General features: G+C 40.9%; 1 protein-coding gene across 49 annotated transcripts in view; it reads left to right on the top strand.

The window, feature by feature from the left end:
* ANKS1B (ankyrin repeat and sterile alpha motif domain containing 1B) overlaps positions 1–20,358 on the top strand; it is a 1,029,975-nt gene that overhangs the window by 948,954 nt on the left and 60,663 nt on the right. For 37 of the 49 annotated variants that reach the window (XR_011534653.1, XR_011534657.1, XR_011534652.1 and 34 more), the window contains 2 exons: positions 4,663–4,770; positions 6,855–7,034. Coding sequence is in view for 38 of the 49 variants with exons in the window: in XM_070599947.1 (XP_070456048.1) it covers positions 4,663–4,770; positions 6,855–7,034 (288 nt within the window). In the remaining 11 variants the exon portion in view is untranslated. Of the gene's footprint in view, positions 1–4,662; positions 4,771–6,854; positions 7,035–7,822; positions 8,307–20,358 lie in introns of those variants that run through there. The other 12 variants (XM_070599944.1, XM_070599950.1, XM_070599942.1 and 9 more) reach the window with 3 other exon arrangements.

The following is a 20,358-nucleotide window of genomic DNA, read 5'->3' as shown; positions in this document are numbered from 1 at the left end:
GCTAAAAATACACAACTATGTACCGGGGGGCTTTGGGGAGAAAAAGGAAAAATAAAATCTTAAAAAAAAAAAACATCTTAAGAAGCATCATAATGGTGTAATCAATAGTGTAGCTAACGCCAAATGGTATAGAGGTTAATAGCAAGAAGAGCATGCTGAGTGGTAAAGAACAGGTTAAGAATCAGGTGCAGGGGGCCGGCCAGGTGGTATAGTGATAAAGTTCATGCACTTTGCTTCGGTGGCCTAGGGTTCACAGGTTCGGATCCCAGGCGCCAACCTAGCCCCACTTGTCAAACCACACTGTGGTGGCATCCCACATAAAATAGAGGAAGATTGGCACAGATGGTAGCTCAGGGTGAATCTTCCTCAAGCAAAAAGAGGGAAGATTGGCAACAGATGTTAGCTCAGGGCCAATCTTCCTCACGCACACAAAAAGAATCAGGTGCAGATCCTAACCATGATACCTGCTAGCAATGTGACCTTAGACAAGTTGCTCAGTATTTCTGAGTCTCAGGTTTTGCATCTCTAAAATGAGAATGATAATGTTATTGTAAGGATTCAATGAGATATTTATACACAGATGCACTTGGCACAGTTTCTAGCACATCTAGAACATAGCAAATGTTCAATAAATGGTAGTTATCATCAGTATCTTCTGTGATATGGGATCATTGCTAATAAATAAGGAGTTACCCAAATGTTCTTGACACAAATCATCACTCTGTGTTAATTTGTACATTATCTATCTATGCACTCTTTTCTGGGTAGTTCTGTGGAGGAGGCAGTACTGAAGCTCCAGGGTAGAGGAATTCCTCAGCTAGCCTCCTTTAATTGGAGATGTAATGGTGTGCATGGGAGAATAACATACGTTCTTTTAGATTTGGTCTAGTATTAAACTAATAGCTAGAAACCAGACCCGTTCCTCCCACTCCCTGTCACTTCAATGAGGGCTTTTCCAAGTTTAGCCAAATCTCTTCAAGCAAAGCACCAGCATATTTGTTTGACATGATGAACTTTATGACCTTGTTTCTCTGGGTCAGGATTTCCGTGCATCCTTAGCGCCCATTAGCTGAGATAAGCACACCGTGAAGGATGCATTGCCTATGTGCCAGGCATTCCGCTGGTATTCTCACAACTTCACTTTTCATCCTCCCAACAACATTTGAGACTGGCATTAACTTCCTCACTTTACAGGTGAGAAAACTGGAGATCAGAGAAGTCAGGTAACTCACCCAAAGTTGACTCGTGGTAGAGTAAACCAAAAGCAGCAATGGAGGTTACACCAGCTCAGTTTTACCGCAGTTATTTGTCAATATAATTTTGAATGTCTTTATTACTATAAAAACATTTCTTAGCAGGACTCAGGGGCCTAAGGTAGCACCATCAGCATCAGGTCCGGTTACCTACAATCCCTGAAGGCAGTAGGGATTTCACAGGAGCAATTTATGTCTGATAGAAGCCTTTGGCAAAGTAATTGAGAATGAGAATGAAAGGAAATAAAATATAGTGCTTTTTGACTTGTAAAATACACTTGAAAAGGTTAATGCTATATTTTTCTGCAATGAGGGAATTGTTTGATCTTGATGCCTTCAAAAAAGAGAAATAGGGAGCTGGCCTGGTGGCATAGTGGTTAAGTTTGCACGCCCTGCTTTGGCGACCCAGGGTTTGCATGTTCAGATCCCAGGTGCAGACCTACTGCCACTTGTCAACCATGCTGTGGCCGCATCCAACATAAAATAGAGGAAAATTGGCATAGATGTTAGCTCAGCAACAATCTTCCTCAAAACAAAAAGAGGAAGAACGGCAACAGATGTTAGCTCAGGGCCAATCTTCCTCATAAAAAAAAGAGAAATCATACAGGAATTTAAGGGCATTTCTCTGGATCATATAAACAATGTTGCCTGCAAGTAATCAGCACTGGGATCACGCTTATTTGGCATATTTATAAATCATCTGAATGAAGGAGTATATGGCGAAATTCCAGATTGGCAAAACTACCCAAGCTCCTCCAGGTAGTGAAATGCCAAGCTGGCTCATATAAATGCAGAAAGATAACACAGGGCTATATGAGTGGGCAGAAGGATGGCAGACAGCCTTCTGCATGGACAACTGTAAGATAAGGAGTTTAGGGAGAAATAATTCAAACCATCCTTCTTAGATTAACGGGCTTTGAACTATCAGCTGTAACAAAATTAAGAGATTTTACAGTCAGTATATATTTTGGTCCCTAGTTATTCCTACTGTAGCGAAAAGGCAAGCCAAAAATCAAGTGTGCTTAGAAAGGGCCTTTTCAAAGGAGAACTAAAAGAAGAAAACAGTATCCTGCTCGAATGTAAAGCCCTGGTTCACTTACATCTGGACTCCGGTGAGCAGTTTGTTCAACGAACCTTAAGCAGTTGTGCTAGGGTAGGAGAAGTTTCAGAGAAAGTCAACCAAAATGATCAGCGGCACAGAGAGCTGCTTTCTGAAAACAAACTGCAAAGATGAGGATGCTTCAGCTTGGGCAGGGGAGGGTTTATACATCATAGGAGCGTGGTGCATGTGGACATTCACGTTGATTAACATTTACCATCCAGTCATCGACAGACATGGGTCAGAGAGTGGATATAAAAGGCGTAAAGCATAATGCTAGTTTAAAATCTAAATCAATTTAGGCAGAAAGCCCAATAGGCTAACTGATAAATAGGCAAAAAAAATTCAAGGTGGCATGAGATGAGTGCCAAAGAAATGCCCCCTCTTAAAACTTGGAAAGAAAGACTTTTAACAAAAATCATTTACACAACGGCTAGTATACTTTGGGAACTAATTACTCAACAAGAGTGGTTATATCCTGGAACTACACATGGGCAGGGAAGGGATAAATACATTTTTTAAGAATGGATTTATAATATGTTGTTTTAAAAAGTCAGTAATATTTGGGGGCTGGCCCCGTGGCCGAGTGGTTAAGTTCGCGCACTCCGCTGCAGGTGGCCCAGTGTTTCGTCAGTTCAAATCCTGGGCGCGGACATGGCACTGCTCATCAGACCACGCTGAGGCAGTGTCCCACATGCCACAACTAGAAGAACCCACAACGAAGAATACACAACAATGTACCGGGGGGCTTTGGGGAGAAAAAGGAAAAAATAAAATCTTAAAAAAAAAAAAAAAAAGTCAGTAATATTTGGAGTTATGCTCAAACTTTGCAGTTTCCCTTGGAGTAGAACAAGCTTTGGAAATGGTATACCTGATTGAAATCCCAGAGCCACCACATACTAGCTCTTGGATAGGCAATTTGGCCTCTCTGAACCTCAGTCTCTTCATCTGTAAAGCAAGAAGCACCCCTTCCAGAAAGGAGTGTTGGGAGGATTGAAAAGGAGGGGTAGCATTTGGAAAGCTCCTGAAGGGGTGGGGACTGAGGCTCTTTGCAAGTCTTGGTTCTCTGTGTCATCTCTTCTACAGTGTGCCCTTTGCAGTACTGTCGGACTCAAAATCCCAGCCTGGGAGACTCTGAGTCTCCTCCAAGTAGGCAGCACTTGATTCTAACCCTTGTTTGCAACTTTTATCTAGATTAACATTTGTTCTTTCATATTCATTGAACCCCTATTATTTCAAGCATTGCTTTAGGCATTTGGGAAATAATAGTGATAAAGATATACCAGGGGCCTCGCTCTAGGGAAGCTGCCCTGGGGGAGAGGGGTACACAAACACTACACCTGGAAATAAAGTTACTTCAGAGCATGATAAAAAGAGGCTCACAGGGTAGAGCGTGACGGGGGTTGAGGGCACAGTTCTTTCAGTGAGGAGGTGGGGGAAGGCTTTTGTGAGAAGACACCACTTGAGCCATATCGGAACGATGAGAAGGTGTCATTTGAAGATTTTGCAGGGAGCATTCCAGGCAGATGAATGAAGAGGCATAGAGGCCACAAGGCAAGAATGAGCATGGAATGTTCAAGGAATAGAGAAGACTTGTGTGAGTGAGCATCCTGAATGGAGGGGAGAGAGGCAGGGACACACAGAAAGACAGAACAACCAGCCCGGTTGGGCCTTGAGGCCAGGTCAGAACTCCGATTTATTCTAAGAGCAATAGGAAGCTATTGGAGAGTTTTCAACTGGTCAGGGGTAAGACTTGACTGATCCTTTTGAAATGTCTTGTGGCTGCTGAGTAGAGAATGGGACTCTAGGGCCGCATGAGTAAAGGGAACACTGTCTCTCTTTCTCTTTCTGCTCCCACTACTCAGCCACTCTAGCCTTTCTCCAGGCTATTCCCATCTTTCTGGACTCGAGGGGTCACACTGATTTCATACCACATCTCTCACGGTTCAGCGGTAACTTTGCACAGATCTCTTTTCACTCCTTCATCTTTTAGGATGTATAAAAATTATTTTTCTCAGGGGCCAGCCCCATGGTGTAGTGGTTAAGTTCTGTGTGCTCTGCTTCAGCAGCCTGTGTTCATGGGTTCAGATCCCAGGCACAGACCTACACCAGTCGTCAGCCATGGTGTGGCAGCAACCCACATGTACAGTGGAGGAAGATTGGCACAGGTATTAGCTCAGGGCTAATCTTCCTCAAGCAAAAAAAGAGGAAGATTGGCAACAGCTGTTAACTGAGGGCTAATCTTTCTCAGCAGAAAAAAAAATTATTTTTCTCAAATGAAACATTTAACCCAAATATATGTCATTTCAGGTTTTAAAAATCAGTTTGATTGGCCACAGGAAACGTATTTTGGCATCTCTGGGAGACAGGCTGCACGACGATCCACCACAGAAGCCGCCTCGGTCCATCACCCTCAGGGTAAGTGCCTAGTGTGTTCACAGGGGTTGTTCCCCACTCTTATCCTCAAAATTATTTTGTGCAATAAAATAAAATGGCTGAAGCAATGGATCAGGAAGTACAGGCTGTTTTCCATGGAGCTTACCTTATCTGTATAAAAAACAATCTCACTTTTGATTGGGTTTTATAAGATAAGATTTATTTTTCTCGATTGGTTAAATACATATTTTTGAGATTTAGATACACATCTGACAGACCATCACCTTTAAGGAACCACTCCCGCTACTCCCATCCCACACTCCCATCTACACCAGGAGAGAGGAAATGAGTTTTCTGTCAAACTCCTCAAACCCACAGAAAGAAAATCGACCAAGGACCACAGTTAAGTAAAGATCAATTTGAAATTAACCTCAGGGTCTTCTGTTTTCAAAGTAAATATTATTCAGCTTTACCCACTTCAAAATTAAGAATAGAGAATCTAGAAGTTTATTTAATAAACTATGTCAGCTATGTTTTAGAATTATGGGGCAGACAAACTAGGGAGAAAGCCCAAAGGAAGAGGGAAATATAGTGTAAGGGGAAGGAGGGCAGGGAGGAAAGAGCAGAGAGAAAGAGAAAACAAGAGAGATGATTACCAGGCAAAATGGCGGCAGGAAGGAGTAGCTGGCAGTCACTGGATTTCATGGGGCCCATAAGAACTTTTCGAAAATTTATCGTAAAGCTGGAATCTCCCTGACCAGTTGGAGAGATCCAACTCTGTTCTATTTAGCCCTGCACTTGCTTGCTTCTGGTTCCCTTTCTGCAAGTGTCAGAAAAGGTAGTGATAATAAATGAACACAAGCATGGTACTTTGAAGTAACCACCAGCGATGACATGCAGTAGAATGTGAACTTCACTCTTATCAGTGAACTTGAGCAGACAGCATCACTCCTGTCCATACAAGAAGAGGGTTGGGCCGGAGAGGCCCAAAAATAAGACTTTGAGTCTGATTCCATTTTAAAGGACAAGAAAATACACAAAGATTTCAGGGAATGCAAGAGAATTGGTCGCAGGAGGGAGCCATGAGGAAAATTGCTTACTGGGGGAACTGGGATACACTGGGATATTTGGAGGCTAGTTGGGCTTTGGGAGCAGTGAAAGTAGAAATAGGACCTGTTTTTTTTCCCATCAATAAGAGGAGCTTCAAGTAAATTTAGGGGAAGTGAGCCTAGAACAGGATTGTTGTCTTGCCTTCATTTTGCTTTACAACAGGGGAGGGAGACATAGGCAGCATCAGTGTAACCATCCTAAAAAGACTCCTTAGAGGAGTAATTTTCTGCTACTTATTCTACTCCCCTTCTCCTTATGAACCTCTCGCCCTGGCTCCCTGGAAGAGATTTAGGGGAACAACAGAATGATCAAAGACAGAGATTCCTAAGAGAAAGCGCAGGACCTTAATCTGTCGAGGGAGGTCCAGAGCATCCAGAGAGAAGTGGCCTGGAGAGTCGGCATGACCCAGTCCTCCTCTTCCTTGCGAACACTAGAGCCCAGCTCTCTGCCACCCCTTGTCTTACTTCTGACCAGCTTCCCTCAGCTTGAGTCATTTTTGCTGTTGAAAAGCATCCTCTGTCGTTATAGGCATTGCTCTATCTGTACATGTGACATTCTGTGTCCTCACTGTGTCCTCTTCCCTGCCTGATTGTCAGACCACTCTTTGGTGGACTGTCAAGACCCATTGGTTCCCATTTTACCTTTCTCATCATGGCATCTACCATGGTGAGGACATTCTGTCCCATGAAGACTCAGTTCCTTCCCTTAGAAGCACACGTGATGGTGTCAGGGATGCCCAGCATATGTGTGCCTCTCTCTTGAGATCATCCATAGTGCTGGTTTAAGAAAACAGCCTGATTCTTTGTACTTTAAACCTTTGACCTGAAATACTTTGGAGAAAAAGTATTGACTAGATCATGCCATTAATAAAATGGTGGAATGTCATCCATTCCTTGGCAGTTGATTCAAAAATGACACCCCACCCCCACAGTTTGTCTTGTCAGTATTTCACAATTTTGAAACCAAAGGTTAGCCACAAGAACATGGTATTTATTTCATGATGTATTTCCATTCAGGAACCCAGTGGTAATCACACTCCTCCTCAGTTGTCTCCATCACTTAGCCAAAGCACTTACACCACTGGTGGCTCCCTAGACGTTCCTCACATTATCATGCAGGGCGATGCGAGGAGGAGAAGAAATGAAAACTACTTTGAGGATATTCCCCGATCAAAACTGGAGAGGCAGATGGCCCAGGTAAGGTGTTAAGAGCCTCTGTGATATTTTTACCTTTCACCCATGTCAAGTAATGCATTCTAATATTGAACAGTAGCTTACAATGAATGCCTGTTGTCCACACCTAACTGAAATTTTACTATTTTATGCCTTGGCTTTCGTTCCCTACTCACTTGAACTAAACTGAAACAGACTTTTCTGGGAATGGAATGTATACACAGATCCTTGTTATCCATCCTTACTGAAGAAATTATGTCTGATCTCATTGCAACCAGAAAGTCTTTGCCCTAAAGGGAATAATACTGTGTAAGAATCAAATCATAATGAAAATGAATAATAAAAGTCTAGATTATAAAATGTAAATTTTATGAATTGGTTGGATGACAGGGCAGAAGTCGGGAGGAAGTATTAACTCCTCAAGTTGTTAATTTCCTCCCGAGTTGACACATTTGTATAGAATTGTACTACTGGGATGAGCTGCATCATTTCATATTGTCACCTCGACTAATTGAAAATGGTGATGCTGCCTGACACAAATAACTGAAAAGAGAGATCTGTCATGCTCAGACCTCTCCATGATTTTGGTCTAGATGTCCATGTCTGCCCTGTCCGCAGAGAGACATCAGATAGATGTCTAGCCTGTCCTCTGATCACTGCTCAGAAACTTGATCCAGCCTTAACCAAACAGTAGCACTATTCTTAAAGCACATTCAGATGGGCAGCCAGCTCTGCAGTTTTACCCTGAGATTCAAAGATATGGATTTGTTGACAACTATTGGCAGAATCAACTCTTTTCATCCTCATTCTAGGTTCAGACTGACGTGTTAAGAGGCTTCTCTCTGCCTCCCACACCTAAGATGAGAATCTCGAGGTGAAAATTCGACTGTAATTGCTTTGCCTTGGTTGTTAAATATTTTTCTCAACTGTTTGGTGAGATTCTGTTTTTAAAAGCCTTTGGTAAACATTCTGTGCTGCTGCTCACGAAAGAAAAATGTGAAGAGAATGTTCTGGAAACCATGGCTGTTCTGCCTGCAAATGCCCTGGAGAGAGAGGTTCTAGGATACTGCGTCTCCTTTCAGCTCCTTCAGTATTAAATGGTTCTCAGTGTTCTTTGCACAGGGAATGGCAATGTTGGGATTATGGAGAACATTTTATTCAAGGGAGATGAAAAATGTAGGAGAGACAAGAAAAGAATAATTTTCCCTTTCTCTCTTGTTAAGTATTGTGTCTTAATCCTTATTACTGTTTTCACTGACGTTCTTTTAAATAAAGAGGCTGAAAGCTTTTTCCCCACACCGTTCATGTATTTCTGCTGTTTGTTAGCATGGGTGGATCACATACGTAGTTAAATTTCTCTAGTGACGGCATTTCAGAGATGTGGTTTGTTTTACCCTTGAGCCATTTGTCTTTATATATTAATACAAACTGGGTCTTTTCTGAACCCTGCTCTTCGCTGGGTAAGGGAGGAGTTTGTTAATGAGCATTAGGTGTTATCAACTGTGCCAACTTCAAGAACAGAATCACCTATCTGAGCTGCTCATATAATTTACGAAATTTCTCCACATAGTACAGGTTTTTCAAAGAGGAAATTAATTACTCCACTGCCTGTGTATGAAGCCTCAGAGGTACTCTGGCAAGATTGCTCTCTTACTTTCTCGTTGAGATTCAAAAGCTAGGGGCAGTAGTACCTCTTGAATAGCCTGAATCTTTTTTCTGTCACTCCTATCAAAATGCATCCCTTTCAGGAATTGTCTCACCCTTGAGAAAATGGAATGACCTTGTATCTGGCCAGGTGAGAAAGGCCCAAAAGCAGAAAAAGTGAGATAAACAGGGAGATGGGATGTGGTGAGCAATGGAGGGTATGCGTGAATGTGATAACTTACCTGTGCTGTTCACTATGATCCAGTGACTGATGTGGACATACGCCTCCATCAGCAACCGGGAGCTTATTAGAAGCTTTCTAAAATCCTGCTGCTCAATACAGCGCTTTTGCTGCAGAGAAAATAGGAGACGGCACTACAGGAATCTAATCAATAAGAAAAAGCCAGTCTGGGATTGCAACTCTAGGTTGTATTAATTGCAGTTTTTTATTTGTTTGTCTTGAGAATGTTTCCTAGTCTAGAAATGCCAAAGATAGTAGAGAAATGAATGCACACCTTTTAAAAATAGTGCCATTTCAAAGCTTTAACCTGTCAAAATATGAAATACTCAGTGATTTTGTTTTGGAACGGTTTTATTTATGTGATTTTTCCACCAGTCAGTTGTTTTTCTTATTCTTCATTTTTTTGGTCATATGCTGCAATAATTTTTAAAATCTGTTTGCTTTTTTAACAACCTGTCATTCTCTCTCTAGACCACATTCTTCCCCGAAGTTATGTGCTCAGCCAATGAAGTTGAGTCTTCCTAAAAACTTGAATGAACAATTAAAATTCCTAAAAGCGAGCAACTGGTCACACCTCCTTCCAACCAGGAGCTCAGTCCCTGAGGTTCTTTCCCAAGGGGTTTCTCCCAAGGGGCTTACTGTAGCTTGGCTAATGCTCGCCCAGCAGTCTGTTTCTCATTAAGCCACCGACGTCCGTCTTCAGACTCTTACTTATTAAAAGAAGGGAAAATGCAGTTAAGCGAAAATCACCAGGGCAGATCCGTGTTCTCAGACACCCCTCTACTTTTTCACATTTAGCAGAGCCCCCACCAGAGTGATTTGGAATTCTAGCTGTGGGCCAGAAACCTTAAGTTCTTGGTGGTTGCAGTAATTCAAAGGAGTGTTGCCGTCTTCAAGTCTGCTCAACAGACGTTTGGAAGTGCTTTGCTTAACTTGGAAAAACCAGTGCTTAGAGTTCAACTGAGATAAATTTAATGTCCATTCTACCCATTACGTTTGTTTGTTGGCAAATATTTTTTAAAAGTAGCAGTGAGGTTGGTGTTTAATTACTTGTTTTTAATTTGAACCAATATTAAAAATACCTGTCTTGGAATACAGAGGATGTTAAATATTGTGGCTGTTTCCTTTTATTCTGATATAAGCAATATTCTGGCATCAAATTGTCTTAAATGAATATGTGAGAGACAAAATTGAGTTCAATGCTAATAACATTTTTTAAACCACAGAATGTAATGATATAAACGCATCTAAACAATAGGCTTCTTATCATGCTGAAAATAGCTTTTCCAGCCTATAATTCTAAATTGGACTCCTTTGCTCTGAAGTTCTGAAATGCTCCCATATTTCCGTACCCCTAATAAATAAATGTGGCATTTGCATTTGTGGCATAATACCTGAATGCATATAAAGCTTTTAAATTTTCAAAGGACTTTCACATCTGTTATCTCATTTTAGCACAAACAAGGCATCCTACACAACTATTCATGTGCGTGTAGCACATGGCAGATCAGCTTTTAAACCTGAGTTCTGTAGAGAAGAGATAGTAAATGAGAATATGGGAAGTATATCAGAAGGAGGAAAAATACTTCCAGGATTTAGAGCCTAACCACAATCTTTAGAAATTTTCTTGAATGATATTTAGGAGAAGTCCAAGTACTCTTAAAATGAACACTAAGAGAGAGTAATGGAATTAATAAAGTTTAAGGACTGTCACTGACTGGTTACCCCAAGGAACTCAAGGTGGATTTAGAAGCATTTAACTATTTTTCCAAATTGTTTTCTTCCTTTTGTTATATTAAGGAGATGCAATCACCAGCCACCCTGAACCAGGCCAAGCCTCACCACAGGAGCTGTGCCTCTGACCTTTGCCTTATTTTTGATACTAAGGTCTCTCCAGGAGGAGCTTAGGCCTTATTATGTAACCTGCAGTGTACGTGGAAGCATGTTTTCCGACTGAGCCTGCACAAGCAAATACCCACCTCTCCCCTTGGAATATTCATTCCCCATCCGAAATAAATGTCCCTCTTTCCCTTTGTTTAAGGAGGCCATGACTTTGGAAATGATTCCACATGGTCTCCTATTTGCTGCAAATATACTTTACTTTTTGAGACAACTACCGCCTGTCATTTAACTCGCCCAGAGGTGAACCCCACTTTGGTTCAGTCACAGGACCACATTCTCCAAACAGAAAATACTTATGGAAAAATGAAATAATACTTCTGTTTTCACAAAATAACAAAGACTCCCAACAGCAAGAGAAATACATATCTTTGTGCAAACTTTACCTCAATATTAATGAGGGAAATCCATAATGTAGAAGTCCTTGTGTTTTAAATGCTCCCATCTTAATAAAAATATCAGTATTGCCTGGGGCAGTTACCTTATCTGATGCACAGGAACCTGAGAAGCAGGCAGTCTCCACATTTAAAGACAAGGAAACTGAGAAACCACTTGACTTGGTGCAGGTCACACAGCCTGGAAGAAACCAAACCAGAACTTGCCGGGGGCAATATGAAAGCTTTGTCTAAATTGCTTCTAAATCATTAGAAAGTTGATTCAGTTGAACTTATTTCGGTTGAAAGTCTCGTATTTCTCAGTTTTACTTCATCAGTATGACTAGGTCAATTACTTCTTTATTTGAAAGCATTTTATGTATTATATTAGTTCTACAAATGTTCGTTCTTTTGATATTGTTAAAGGAAGACATATGGGAACTGAGCCCTATAGAAGCCCTGCCATGGCCAGATCCGTGCCGGGGGTGCCATGTGCAGAATCTTGTTTAATCCTCACAACAGCCCATTCGATGCTCAAGGAAGGCCAGGGGAGTGAGTGCTTTGCCTCATGGCTGGTCTATGGCAAGCCTGGCCCCATGCTCTGTCTGCCTGACCATATCCTGGTTCCTCTGTGGCTCCTGTTACCCTCTGGGCTGCCTCTGTTTTAAAATGATACTGGTTCAACAAATACTAATTTCCCATATGCTACAGTAGATGACACTTATATAGGCACAGCAAGCGGAACGAGGATAAAATCACTAGTAGTTTAGTGGAAACTTGGTGAGTCAGCTCATGGTTATCAGCATAAAACCCTTTAAATGCAAAACTGCAGTGTTTATTCATTGATCCTTTTAGTGGGGACCCTCCCTGCATGTCTTGGTAGAACTCCGCCCTTCTCCCATGTTTCTGAAAAGCTCTGTAGGGAGATGTGGGGTTTACTGCATATACAGAGAAGTTCTTGCCTGTGGGATTTCTCCAAAGAGTGAATGCTGTTAGTGGCTTCTTCAGTTGGAGTTCTGATTTGGTTTCTTTCTGGCTGTGTGACCCGTACCAAGTCATGCAGTTTCTCTGAACTTCAGTTTCCTTGTCTTTAAAATGTGGATAAAGCCTGCCTTTCAGGTTTGTGTGTATCAGATAAGATAATTTATGTGAAAGTGTATTCTAAACTGTAAATCACTGTTTATAGATGTACATATATATATGTATGTAGATGAGATGACCATCAATTCAGATATATCACCTGTCAGTCACTAACTCAAAGGTTGCTGATTTCATCAGGGGGCCAATTAATAACAAAGGTATTATTAGAAAAGTCAGTGGTCAGATGGTTGTAGCGTTCTATAAAGACCATCTTTTTGTTCCAGTGTTATCTGTGCTTACAGTGTATGTTGAGAATGGAATTAGAATTTTCCTCGTTATTAATTTAATTGTATAAATATGAAGCCTGCCAAGGAGCATCTATCATGATGGAGAAGGGATCCATGCAATGATGACAAAGCCAGGGAAAGCAGAGGATGTGGAATAGTTCTGTGCAAATTCAGGTTACAAAAGTATGGAGCAAAGGGTATCTTACAATAATATATTATTGTAACATAGTAAGATAAAACATTAAGTGAGAAAGAAAGGATTATTTTTTCCTTTAATGAAATTTAGAACTTGTTTGAAATATACAGCACAAAAATTCTTAGCTAGAGAAGCATTGATATCCCAAAAAGTGATGAGGCCAATGCTTAGCCATCTCTGGGAAAGAGAGAAGATAGTAATTTATTCTTTTATACTTTCCCTGGGAGAGAAAGCCTCTTGTTCCTAGAAATCCTGTCCGCTGCTCTGGCATTAGGGGAACTTACAGAATCAGCCTTCAGAAAGTAGCACAACTATGTTGAAAGAAACAGCATTTTACAAGGTGATTTTTTTTCCCCAAAACTAAACAAGTTTCCTTACTACTGTGTTACATCAGATTTTTTTTAAATGCCCATAAGTTAGTGGCTAGTTTTTAATTTAGATTTTCATCACCTAGCCACTACTCAGAAAGGCTCAGCCTGTCCATAACTTCAAAATTTTCTTCCGTGAAGATCTAAAGAGCAACTCCTAATACTTAAGCACAGACAGACAATATATAACCAAAATAAGAAAGTTAAGAATAAACTCAGTAAGCTCTTCTATCAGGAGCTTCCAATTTGACAGCTTGTCGAGTTGACAAGCTGACACACCAGCTTCAAAGATAACTTGGCATGTTGATGAGATCTGTGCCCTGTTTCAAGCCAGGAACTCTGGATCGCCAGCCCACTATTCCCCAAGGCATTATACCAAGCAAAAGTGAAAAACGTTGGTTTCATACTTGGAATTTAAACCTGATGTGTTGTACAATTTGTTTATTAATATGGACAGTTAATTGCCTCTTCTCAAAATATACACTGCTCTGCCTGTGATAATTTTGGGGTTGAAAACTTCAATATGATTAGTGTCTTTCAGGCAACATTGAAGCGTTACTGTCCATCCTGTCCATTGGTCTTAGAATGAGGGGAAGAAGTGGGAGAATCACTCAGATGGGTTCGTTTTTAGGTTTTGATACTCATCTTACAAGTCTCGATTCTTTCATTCTCTGTCAAGTCCATCAAGGAGGCAGATTATAGGACGAGGAATATGTTCTGACAGACCCCGGTCAGACCTAGACACTTCCATTCATTTTGCTAGAAAGCTCCAATGGCTCCATCTTCCCTCCACGTGCTGGTACTAGACCAAGGTAAATATTTCCAATTAAACCCAGACCACGGGTTTCTTCAAAAACATCGATAGAAAAGATCCTATTTTCAACTGAATAAATAAGAAATCTGATGATACATAAAAACCCTATTTCAGTGGAATTGACCTTGTGATATTTAGTGTTGCCTTAGGCTTGCTGACATTGAGCAGCTTGTTCACAAAGAGGCACACCAGGCTATTTTTCCAATTATTAAATTTTTGGAATGTTTCTCATTATATTCAGTTCAGTTCTTGGGTCTTCAGGTCAGAGTTTTGGCTATTATAACCTGACCTTGATTTATTTTCAAGGGCAGGAGAAGTCTCTTATTCTCCTTCTCCCTCTTGCGTTTCTTTTTTCTAGCGTAAAAAATAAAATAAAGGGAAGATTTTTTAATGTCTAGAGGAAATGGGACTGATTATGCGGTCCTGTCTCAGTTAATTCCATTTGTATATGACTAAAGTAATATATCAATAGGGACTCCTCTGTATGCATGCAGGTAACAAAAATCCAACTCAAGATGTCTTATGAAGAAAGAGGCATGTATTTGAATCATTTCATTGCAAAATCCAGGTAGACCTGGATCCAGGTGCTCGTATGATGTCTCACTCTCCAGCTCTTCATGTCTTGGCTCTGCTTTCCTCTGGTTGGCTCTTTTCCCAAATAGGCTTTCTCTACATGAGGGGAGTTTCAAGTCCAATCCCTGTTCGACTGGAACCTACAAGAAAGAGGGCTTATCTTTCCAAGAGTTCCCCAAAAAGTCCCAGGATGGAGACCCATTGTTTCAGATCAGCCTGGTTTTGATCCTTTATCTGCTCTGAGCTAATCACAAAGGAGTGTGTGTGTGTGTGTGAGGGTGTGGGTGTGGGTGTGATGTGATTAGCTAGGCATAGGTCACATGCCTGCAGGTGGTGTGTGTGTGTGGATGTGGATGTGGGTGTGTGATATGTGTGTGTGTGTGTGTGTGTGATGTGATTAGCCAGGCATAGGTCACATGCCTGCAGGTGATTTTAGCTCCACCTGAACCACATGGACGGAGGGGTCGGAAGGGAGCTCCTCCCATAGACAATCAGAGTGCCATGACCAGAAACAGGAATGGTTTCTAGGCAGGCAGAAATAGCAACAGTGGGCACCCACTTTGACTTTCAAATTCTGAGAATGTCTGACAGATAATTGTTATATCATGTGGGTATTGATCTCATTTTTTCATACTTAATTTGATGAGCTTTTTTAAAATTCTAGATTTGAAGTAATGAGATCAGGGTTAAAAATCCCATCTCTGGGGGCCGGCCCCGTGGCAGAGTGGTTAAGTTCGAGCGCTCTGCTTCAGCCGCCCAGGGTTTCGCCAGTTGAGATCCTGGGTGCAGACATGGACCGCTCATCAAGCCATGCTGAGACTGTGTCCCACATGCCACAACTAAAAGGACCCACAACTAAAAATATACAACTATGTACTGGGGGGCTTTGGGGAGAAAAAGGAAAAATAAAATCTTTTAAAAAAAATCCCATCTCTGATAGCTGTTACCTCTGTAACCTTGAACAAGCCTTAGCTACTCAGAGCCTTGTTTTCTCTCCCTAAAGTGAGATTAATGCCCACCTCACATCATTGTTGTGAGGCACAAGTAGTAGTTGTCAAAGTAGTTTACAAACTATAAAGGTATATGTTTGGGTTGTTTTAGAAATTATTATTTTGAGAGAACTTCTAGTTTTCTGTTACTCTGTCCTTTTTCAATGTAACTTGGAATCATTGCATTTTAAATAAAGCTCGTAATATTTAGCTATGTTTTACAAAACTATTTCTATTTTATAGCTTATAAGCCCAAACTCATACCTCTCCACTGATATGAAAGGAATAGTTCTTGAGAATGCAAACACTGTACAAGAAGTTTCTATCTCTGATATAACCTAATTAACATTGGAGCTCTTGAGAAAGATTTATGGATGATACCCATACTTAAATACTCTTAAATATTATGAGTTAGCATATATCAAAATATGTTATTATCTTTTATGTTAAAATACTTTATTTTCTCTTATAGTAAAGTGTATGTTGGTTATGTAGGGGCAAGGCCTGACCTTCCTTCATCAGTTTTTAATTCCTTATAATAAACATTTTATAAATACTTGTTGATCAGATTACTTTACACAAGGTTATAGGTACCACAAAACCATAGGTTTCTAGGACTCCAGATTAGACACAAATTTGGATGGTCTCAAATCTTTTGGAGAAATAAACTACCTGGAACATTAGCATATTACCTGCCTAGCTTAGATGGAATAGTTAGTTCATTATCATCATTGTTAGAGCCAGCACTGATTAATACAACTTTATAATGAGAAAATTGAGGCACAGAGAGTTTATGTTGCTTACCCACAGGTCACAGATTGTAAGAAGTAGAACCAGGATTTGAACCCAGCCAGTCTAGCTTCACAGCCTGCTCTTTAACCACTGTGTGAATGAACACCCTGGGCTCTCTCTACAAACTGGGTACCAGCAGACATGACACATTCTAAAAATTCTAGAACCGCAAAAGGCCCCAGTGTAATTTTCAAGTCCTTTGACAAATTCTATTAATAATAACTAATACCTTATGTAAATGCAAGGTTAGTAGAGAATTAAACCTCTAAGGTAGCATGGATAAACATTGTGTTTGACGAAAATCCTTTGCTCATCACATCCAACTTTTCATTCTCTACAAATCAGAGGTAGCAAACAATGGCTTCTTGTAAACAATTGTGAGATGTGACCCCCTTTCTGTATGGGTCTCTATCTTAACAAGGTTTTAATGCAGCATCACAAAAATTTGCAGTAACTTGCATTCTCTATATGTGTTAATGGCTAGAAGATTCTTCTATGCTTCTGTTAAAGAGAAGCAGAGAATTTTAGGGTAGAAAGCGGCCAGAAAATATATCCAGTCCTGTGTCTTGATGCAGCACCCCTGCTAGTACATCCCTAATAGACAGCCACAATTTTCTGCTTAAACTTGTCACTGGAAAGGTAGCCCCCACTTTGTGAGGCAGCCCCGTCATCACTGGAAAAGTTCTAATTGATAGAACTTTTGCCATATATTGAATTGAAATAAGCCTTCCTAAAACTCCTACATAGTTAGCTAATGCTGTCTTCTGAAAGTATGAAGAATAAATCTGCTCCCTATTGCTGAGAATAGTTCTTTGACTAAAGATAATTTGATGTCTTCCCCTCACTCTATTAACCATATTCAGCTCTTTGCCAATATCATTCTGAGAAGTGGGATATAGGCTGCACAGCATCCTCATTCTGCCACTCTGGGCACATCTGCTTCGTTGATGTTCATGCTTAATGACATTAACATCGTTAATTCTTACTGAGCTTTTCTTCATGAAAACTCCGCAGCCTTTGTCAATATCAGCGGCCATGAGCCATGCCTCCCTTCTCAGCCCCCAGTAGTATTCTGTGTGTGTGTGTGTATGTGTGTGTTTAAACAATGCAGGATTTTACATTTACATTATCCCTTTCCAGCTAAAACAGTTTTGTCAAGTGATTTGTCCCATAATCCTAGTTTATCAATATCTTTTTAAAACTTGGTCAACCCTCAGTAGATCAATGATACTCCCCAACTATGTAATGTGCTAACTTAAAAAGCTTACCTTAAAAAGCATGCCTTTCCAGTAAATTCTCCGTTGTATTGATTTCATTGTTGAACAAGGCAAAACTGAGGGAAAAACTGTGTAGCCTTCTACCAGAGACCTCTTAGATTGGCATCCTTCAAGATGATCATTCAACTAGACCTTGTTTTTCCATATTTTCTATAAGGATGAAATGAGGAAACAGTGGGGTCTCGATAAATATCATTGAATGAATGGTCTTGTATGATGCATCTTTTTTACCAGAGGCAGGAAGCAATGTTGAGCATATAGTTAATAAATGGGTTTAAATAAAGAAAATGACAGCCTCAGTTTACATGAAAGGAATATGGTATATATTTTAAAGACATGTTACAGGCAAAGAATAATATTACTTTGCAAAATCGAGTTTCTTTGCAGCAATTCATGTTATGATAAAGAGTTGATCACTGCTTTTCTGAATGGGTTATTAATATTTATGCTTTTCAGTGGTCCTGAAAAATGTCTGTATCAGTAGTGGTGGCATCCAACCTTTGAGGTAAAACAAGTAAAATAGCCCATATTGCAATAAACAGCATGATACCAATTGACTTAAATTCCCTGCAACATCCAGAGAACCTGGAGAGCTGTACAATAGGATCTGGATTGCACAGACAGTGTTCTGTGTTTTTTTTCTCTGCTCTATTTTTTTCCTGCAAAGAGATTTCATAAATAATTGTGTAATGTCATTTAGGGTTACAACTGTCATATTAGGGAATGCAGGTTGTATATTATGTCTACAAATGAATAACAGGAATCACATAGCCTATAGTTCTCTTCTACTTTGGCAGCCGAGGGCTTATTTTATGTGCTATCAGTACCAGAATCAGCGTTAACAATGAAAGAAGGAAGGAAGGGAGGGAGGGAAGAAAGTTGAAGGGAGGGAGGAATGGAGGGAGGGAGGGAGAAAGGGAGGGAGGAAAAAGAGAAGGAGGAAGAAAGGGAGGGAGGGAAGAAAGAGGAACAAGGAAGGAAGGGAGGGAGAAACAAAGGAGGGAAGGGAAGCAGGGAAGGAAGGAGAGTGGGAGGGAGGGATGGAGGGAAAGCTGTAAATTTGGGCACGCAACCGATGTTTTCAGAATTTATATCATGCCAGTGTACTTATGATAGGACCCAATGTGGTGTTTACTTCCTCCCACTTTTGCTGGATTGATTAATGCTGACACCAGCAGTAGCAGGTCACACATGGAGAAACAACTGTTGGCCTGACTTTTCACTTCCAGTGGGTGATTACTGATCCATCCAAGCATTTCCCCATAGACACGAGTAAGGTCACGATCACGAAGGTTTGAGAGGACTGCTCTTCAGAAAAGTGGAGAAATGATGGGAAGCAGCATTTTCTTGAGTTCAGCATTCCCTGCAAATAAAATAATCTGAAACTTTTTATAAAAGGGGTCAGTGGTCATAAACCCTGAACTTGAGACGTCCATAGTGTAGTTGAAGAGAAGAATCACATACAGTTAGAGGGCCATGTAGGAATCACAGAACTCACTTGAGAGGAGAGAAAGAGGATTGTTCTGGTGTCTACAACAGTGGGACAGAAGAAATGATAGGGTGCCGGCCTGTGGCCTCTGGGTAACTTGGGAAAGACAAAAGCTTCTGATTTTCTGATTTCCAGGCAGGGTTTTGTTAGTGCCCAGGGAAGACGAGGCCGCTGGGATGTCACTGCTGGAAGAAAAGATGCATACGAGGTGTTCAGTGCATTATGCCTTGACTGAACTAAATTTGTTTGACTCCATCCTTTGACAGATCTCATCTCATTTGAGTCTCTGCTCAAGGAGCCGCCGAGCGTGCTGGCTGCTGACCGAGACTTCCTTTGTTCCGAGACCCTTTTTTCTTTTGCCTTTGAAGCTGTTTTGTCCGCTCTTCAAGTTTGTTTTTGTTTTATTTTAGAAGCACTGTCATCCAAGAGAAAGAATGGACTTCATTATTCCTTTAGCTTTCACCTGAACCTTTCCTATTTCTCATTGGATTCTTTCTGGTCCAATTCTGAACACCCTGAAGTATGAAAGAGTTATGACAAACATAGGGGAAACAAAGGAAAAGCTTTTTTTTGTTTTCAGGGCTAGAACAAGGCAGAAAATTTCATCTCTGAGAGAATCTGACCGGAGGGCTCTGTTCCTACAAGTTTCTTTATTACACTAGCTGCACAGCACCGGCAGACTCCCGGAAGGTTTGCAGAGCCTAATTGGTGGTATTGAGTAGATGGAGCTATTGTCAGTTTGCTCTGTTCCAAGACCTGCCATCAGCCTCTCAGTCCCAGTTTACTTCTGGTCCTGACAATGGACAAAAGATTGTGTCCGTACAATCCCTATTCTGTAAACATTGACTGAAAGCAGGGCTGATCCCTACTCACTTTGTGACCCATGCCTTGCACCCAATAGATGCGTAGTATTTCATCTTTGAATGAATGTCAGGGTGCCAGTGGGACAGGTTCCTGTGGTCTAAAGTTTTTTCAAATTTTCAATTTCTGCTTGAAAGAAAGGCTTGCGGTGTGGAAAGGATAGACTTCGTTTGGATATAATATGCTGGGGTGCTTGGGGAAGGCTTCTCTGAGAAGGTGACATTGGAGTAGAACCTGAAGGAAGTGAGGGAGCTGGTCCTGAAGTGTCTAGAGAAAGAACATTTCAGGCAGAAGGGGAAACAAATGCAGAGGCTTTGAAGCTAGAGTGTACTTTGCTGTCCAGAACTGAGTAAGCAAGAGGAAAAGCAATAGGAGAGGAGGGCAGAGAGGCAAGGCTGGGATGGGTGCCAGAGGCTGGAGATTCGTGCCGGCCATTATTCGGACTCTGAGTTTCCTTCTGAGTT

The sequence above is a fragment of the Equus przewalskii genome, chromosome 29 (genome assembly GCF_037783145.1).
Source record: "Equus przewalskii isolate Varuska chromosome 29, EquPr2, whole genome shotgun sequence".
NCBI lineage: Eukaryota > Metazoa > Chordata > Mammalia > Perissodactyla > Equidae > Equus > Equus przewalskii.
This window is presented reverse-complemented; position numbering and strand designations above follow the sequence as displayed.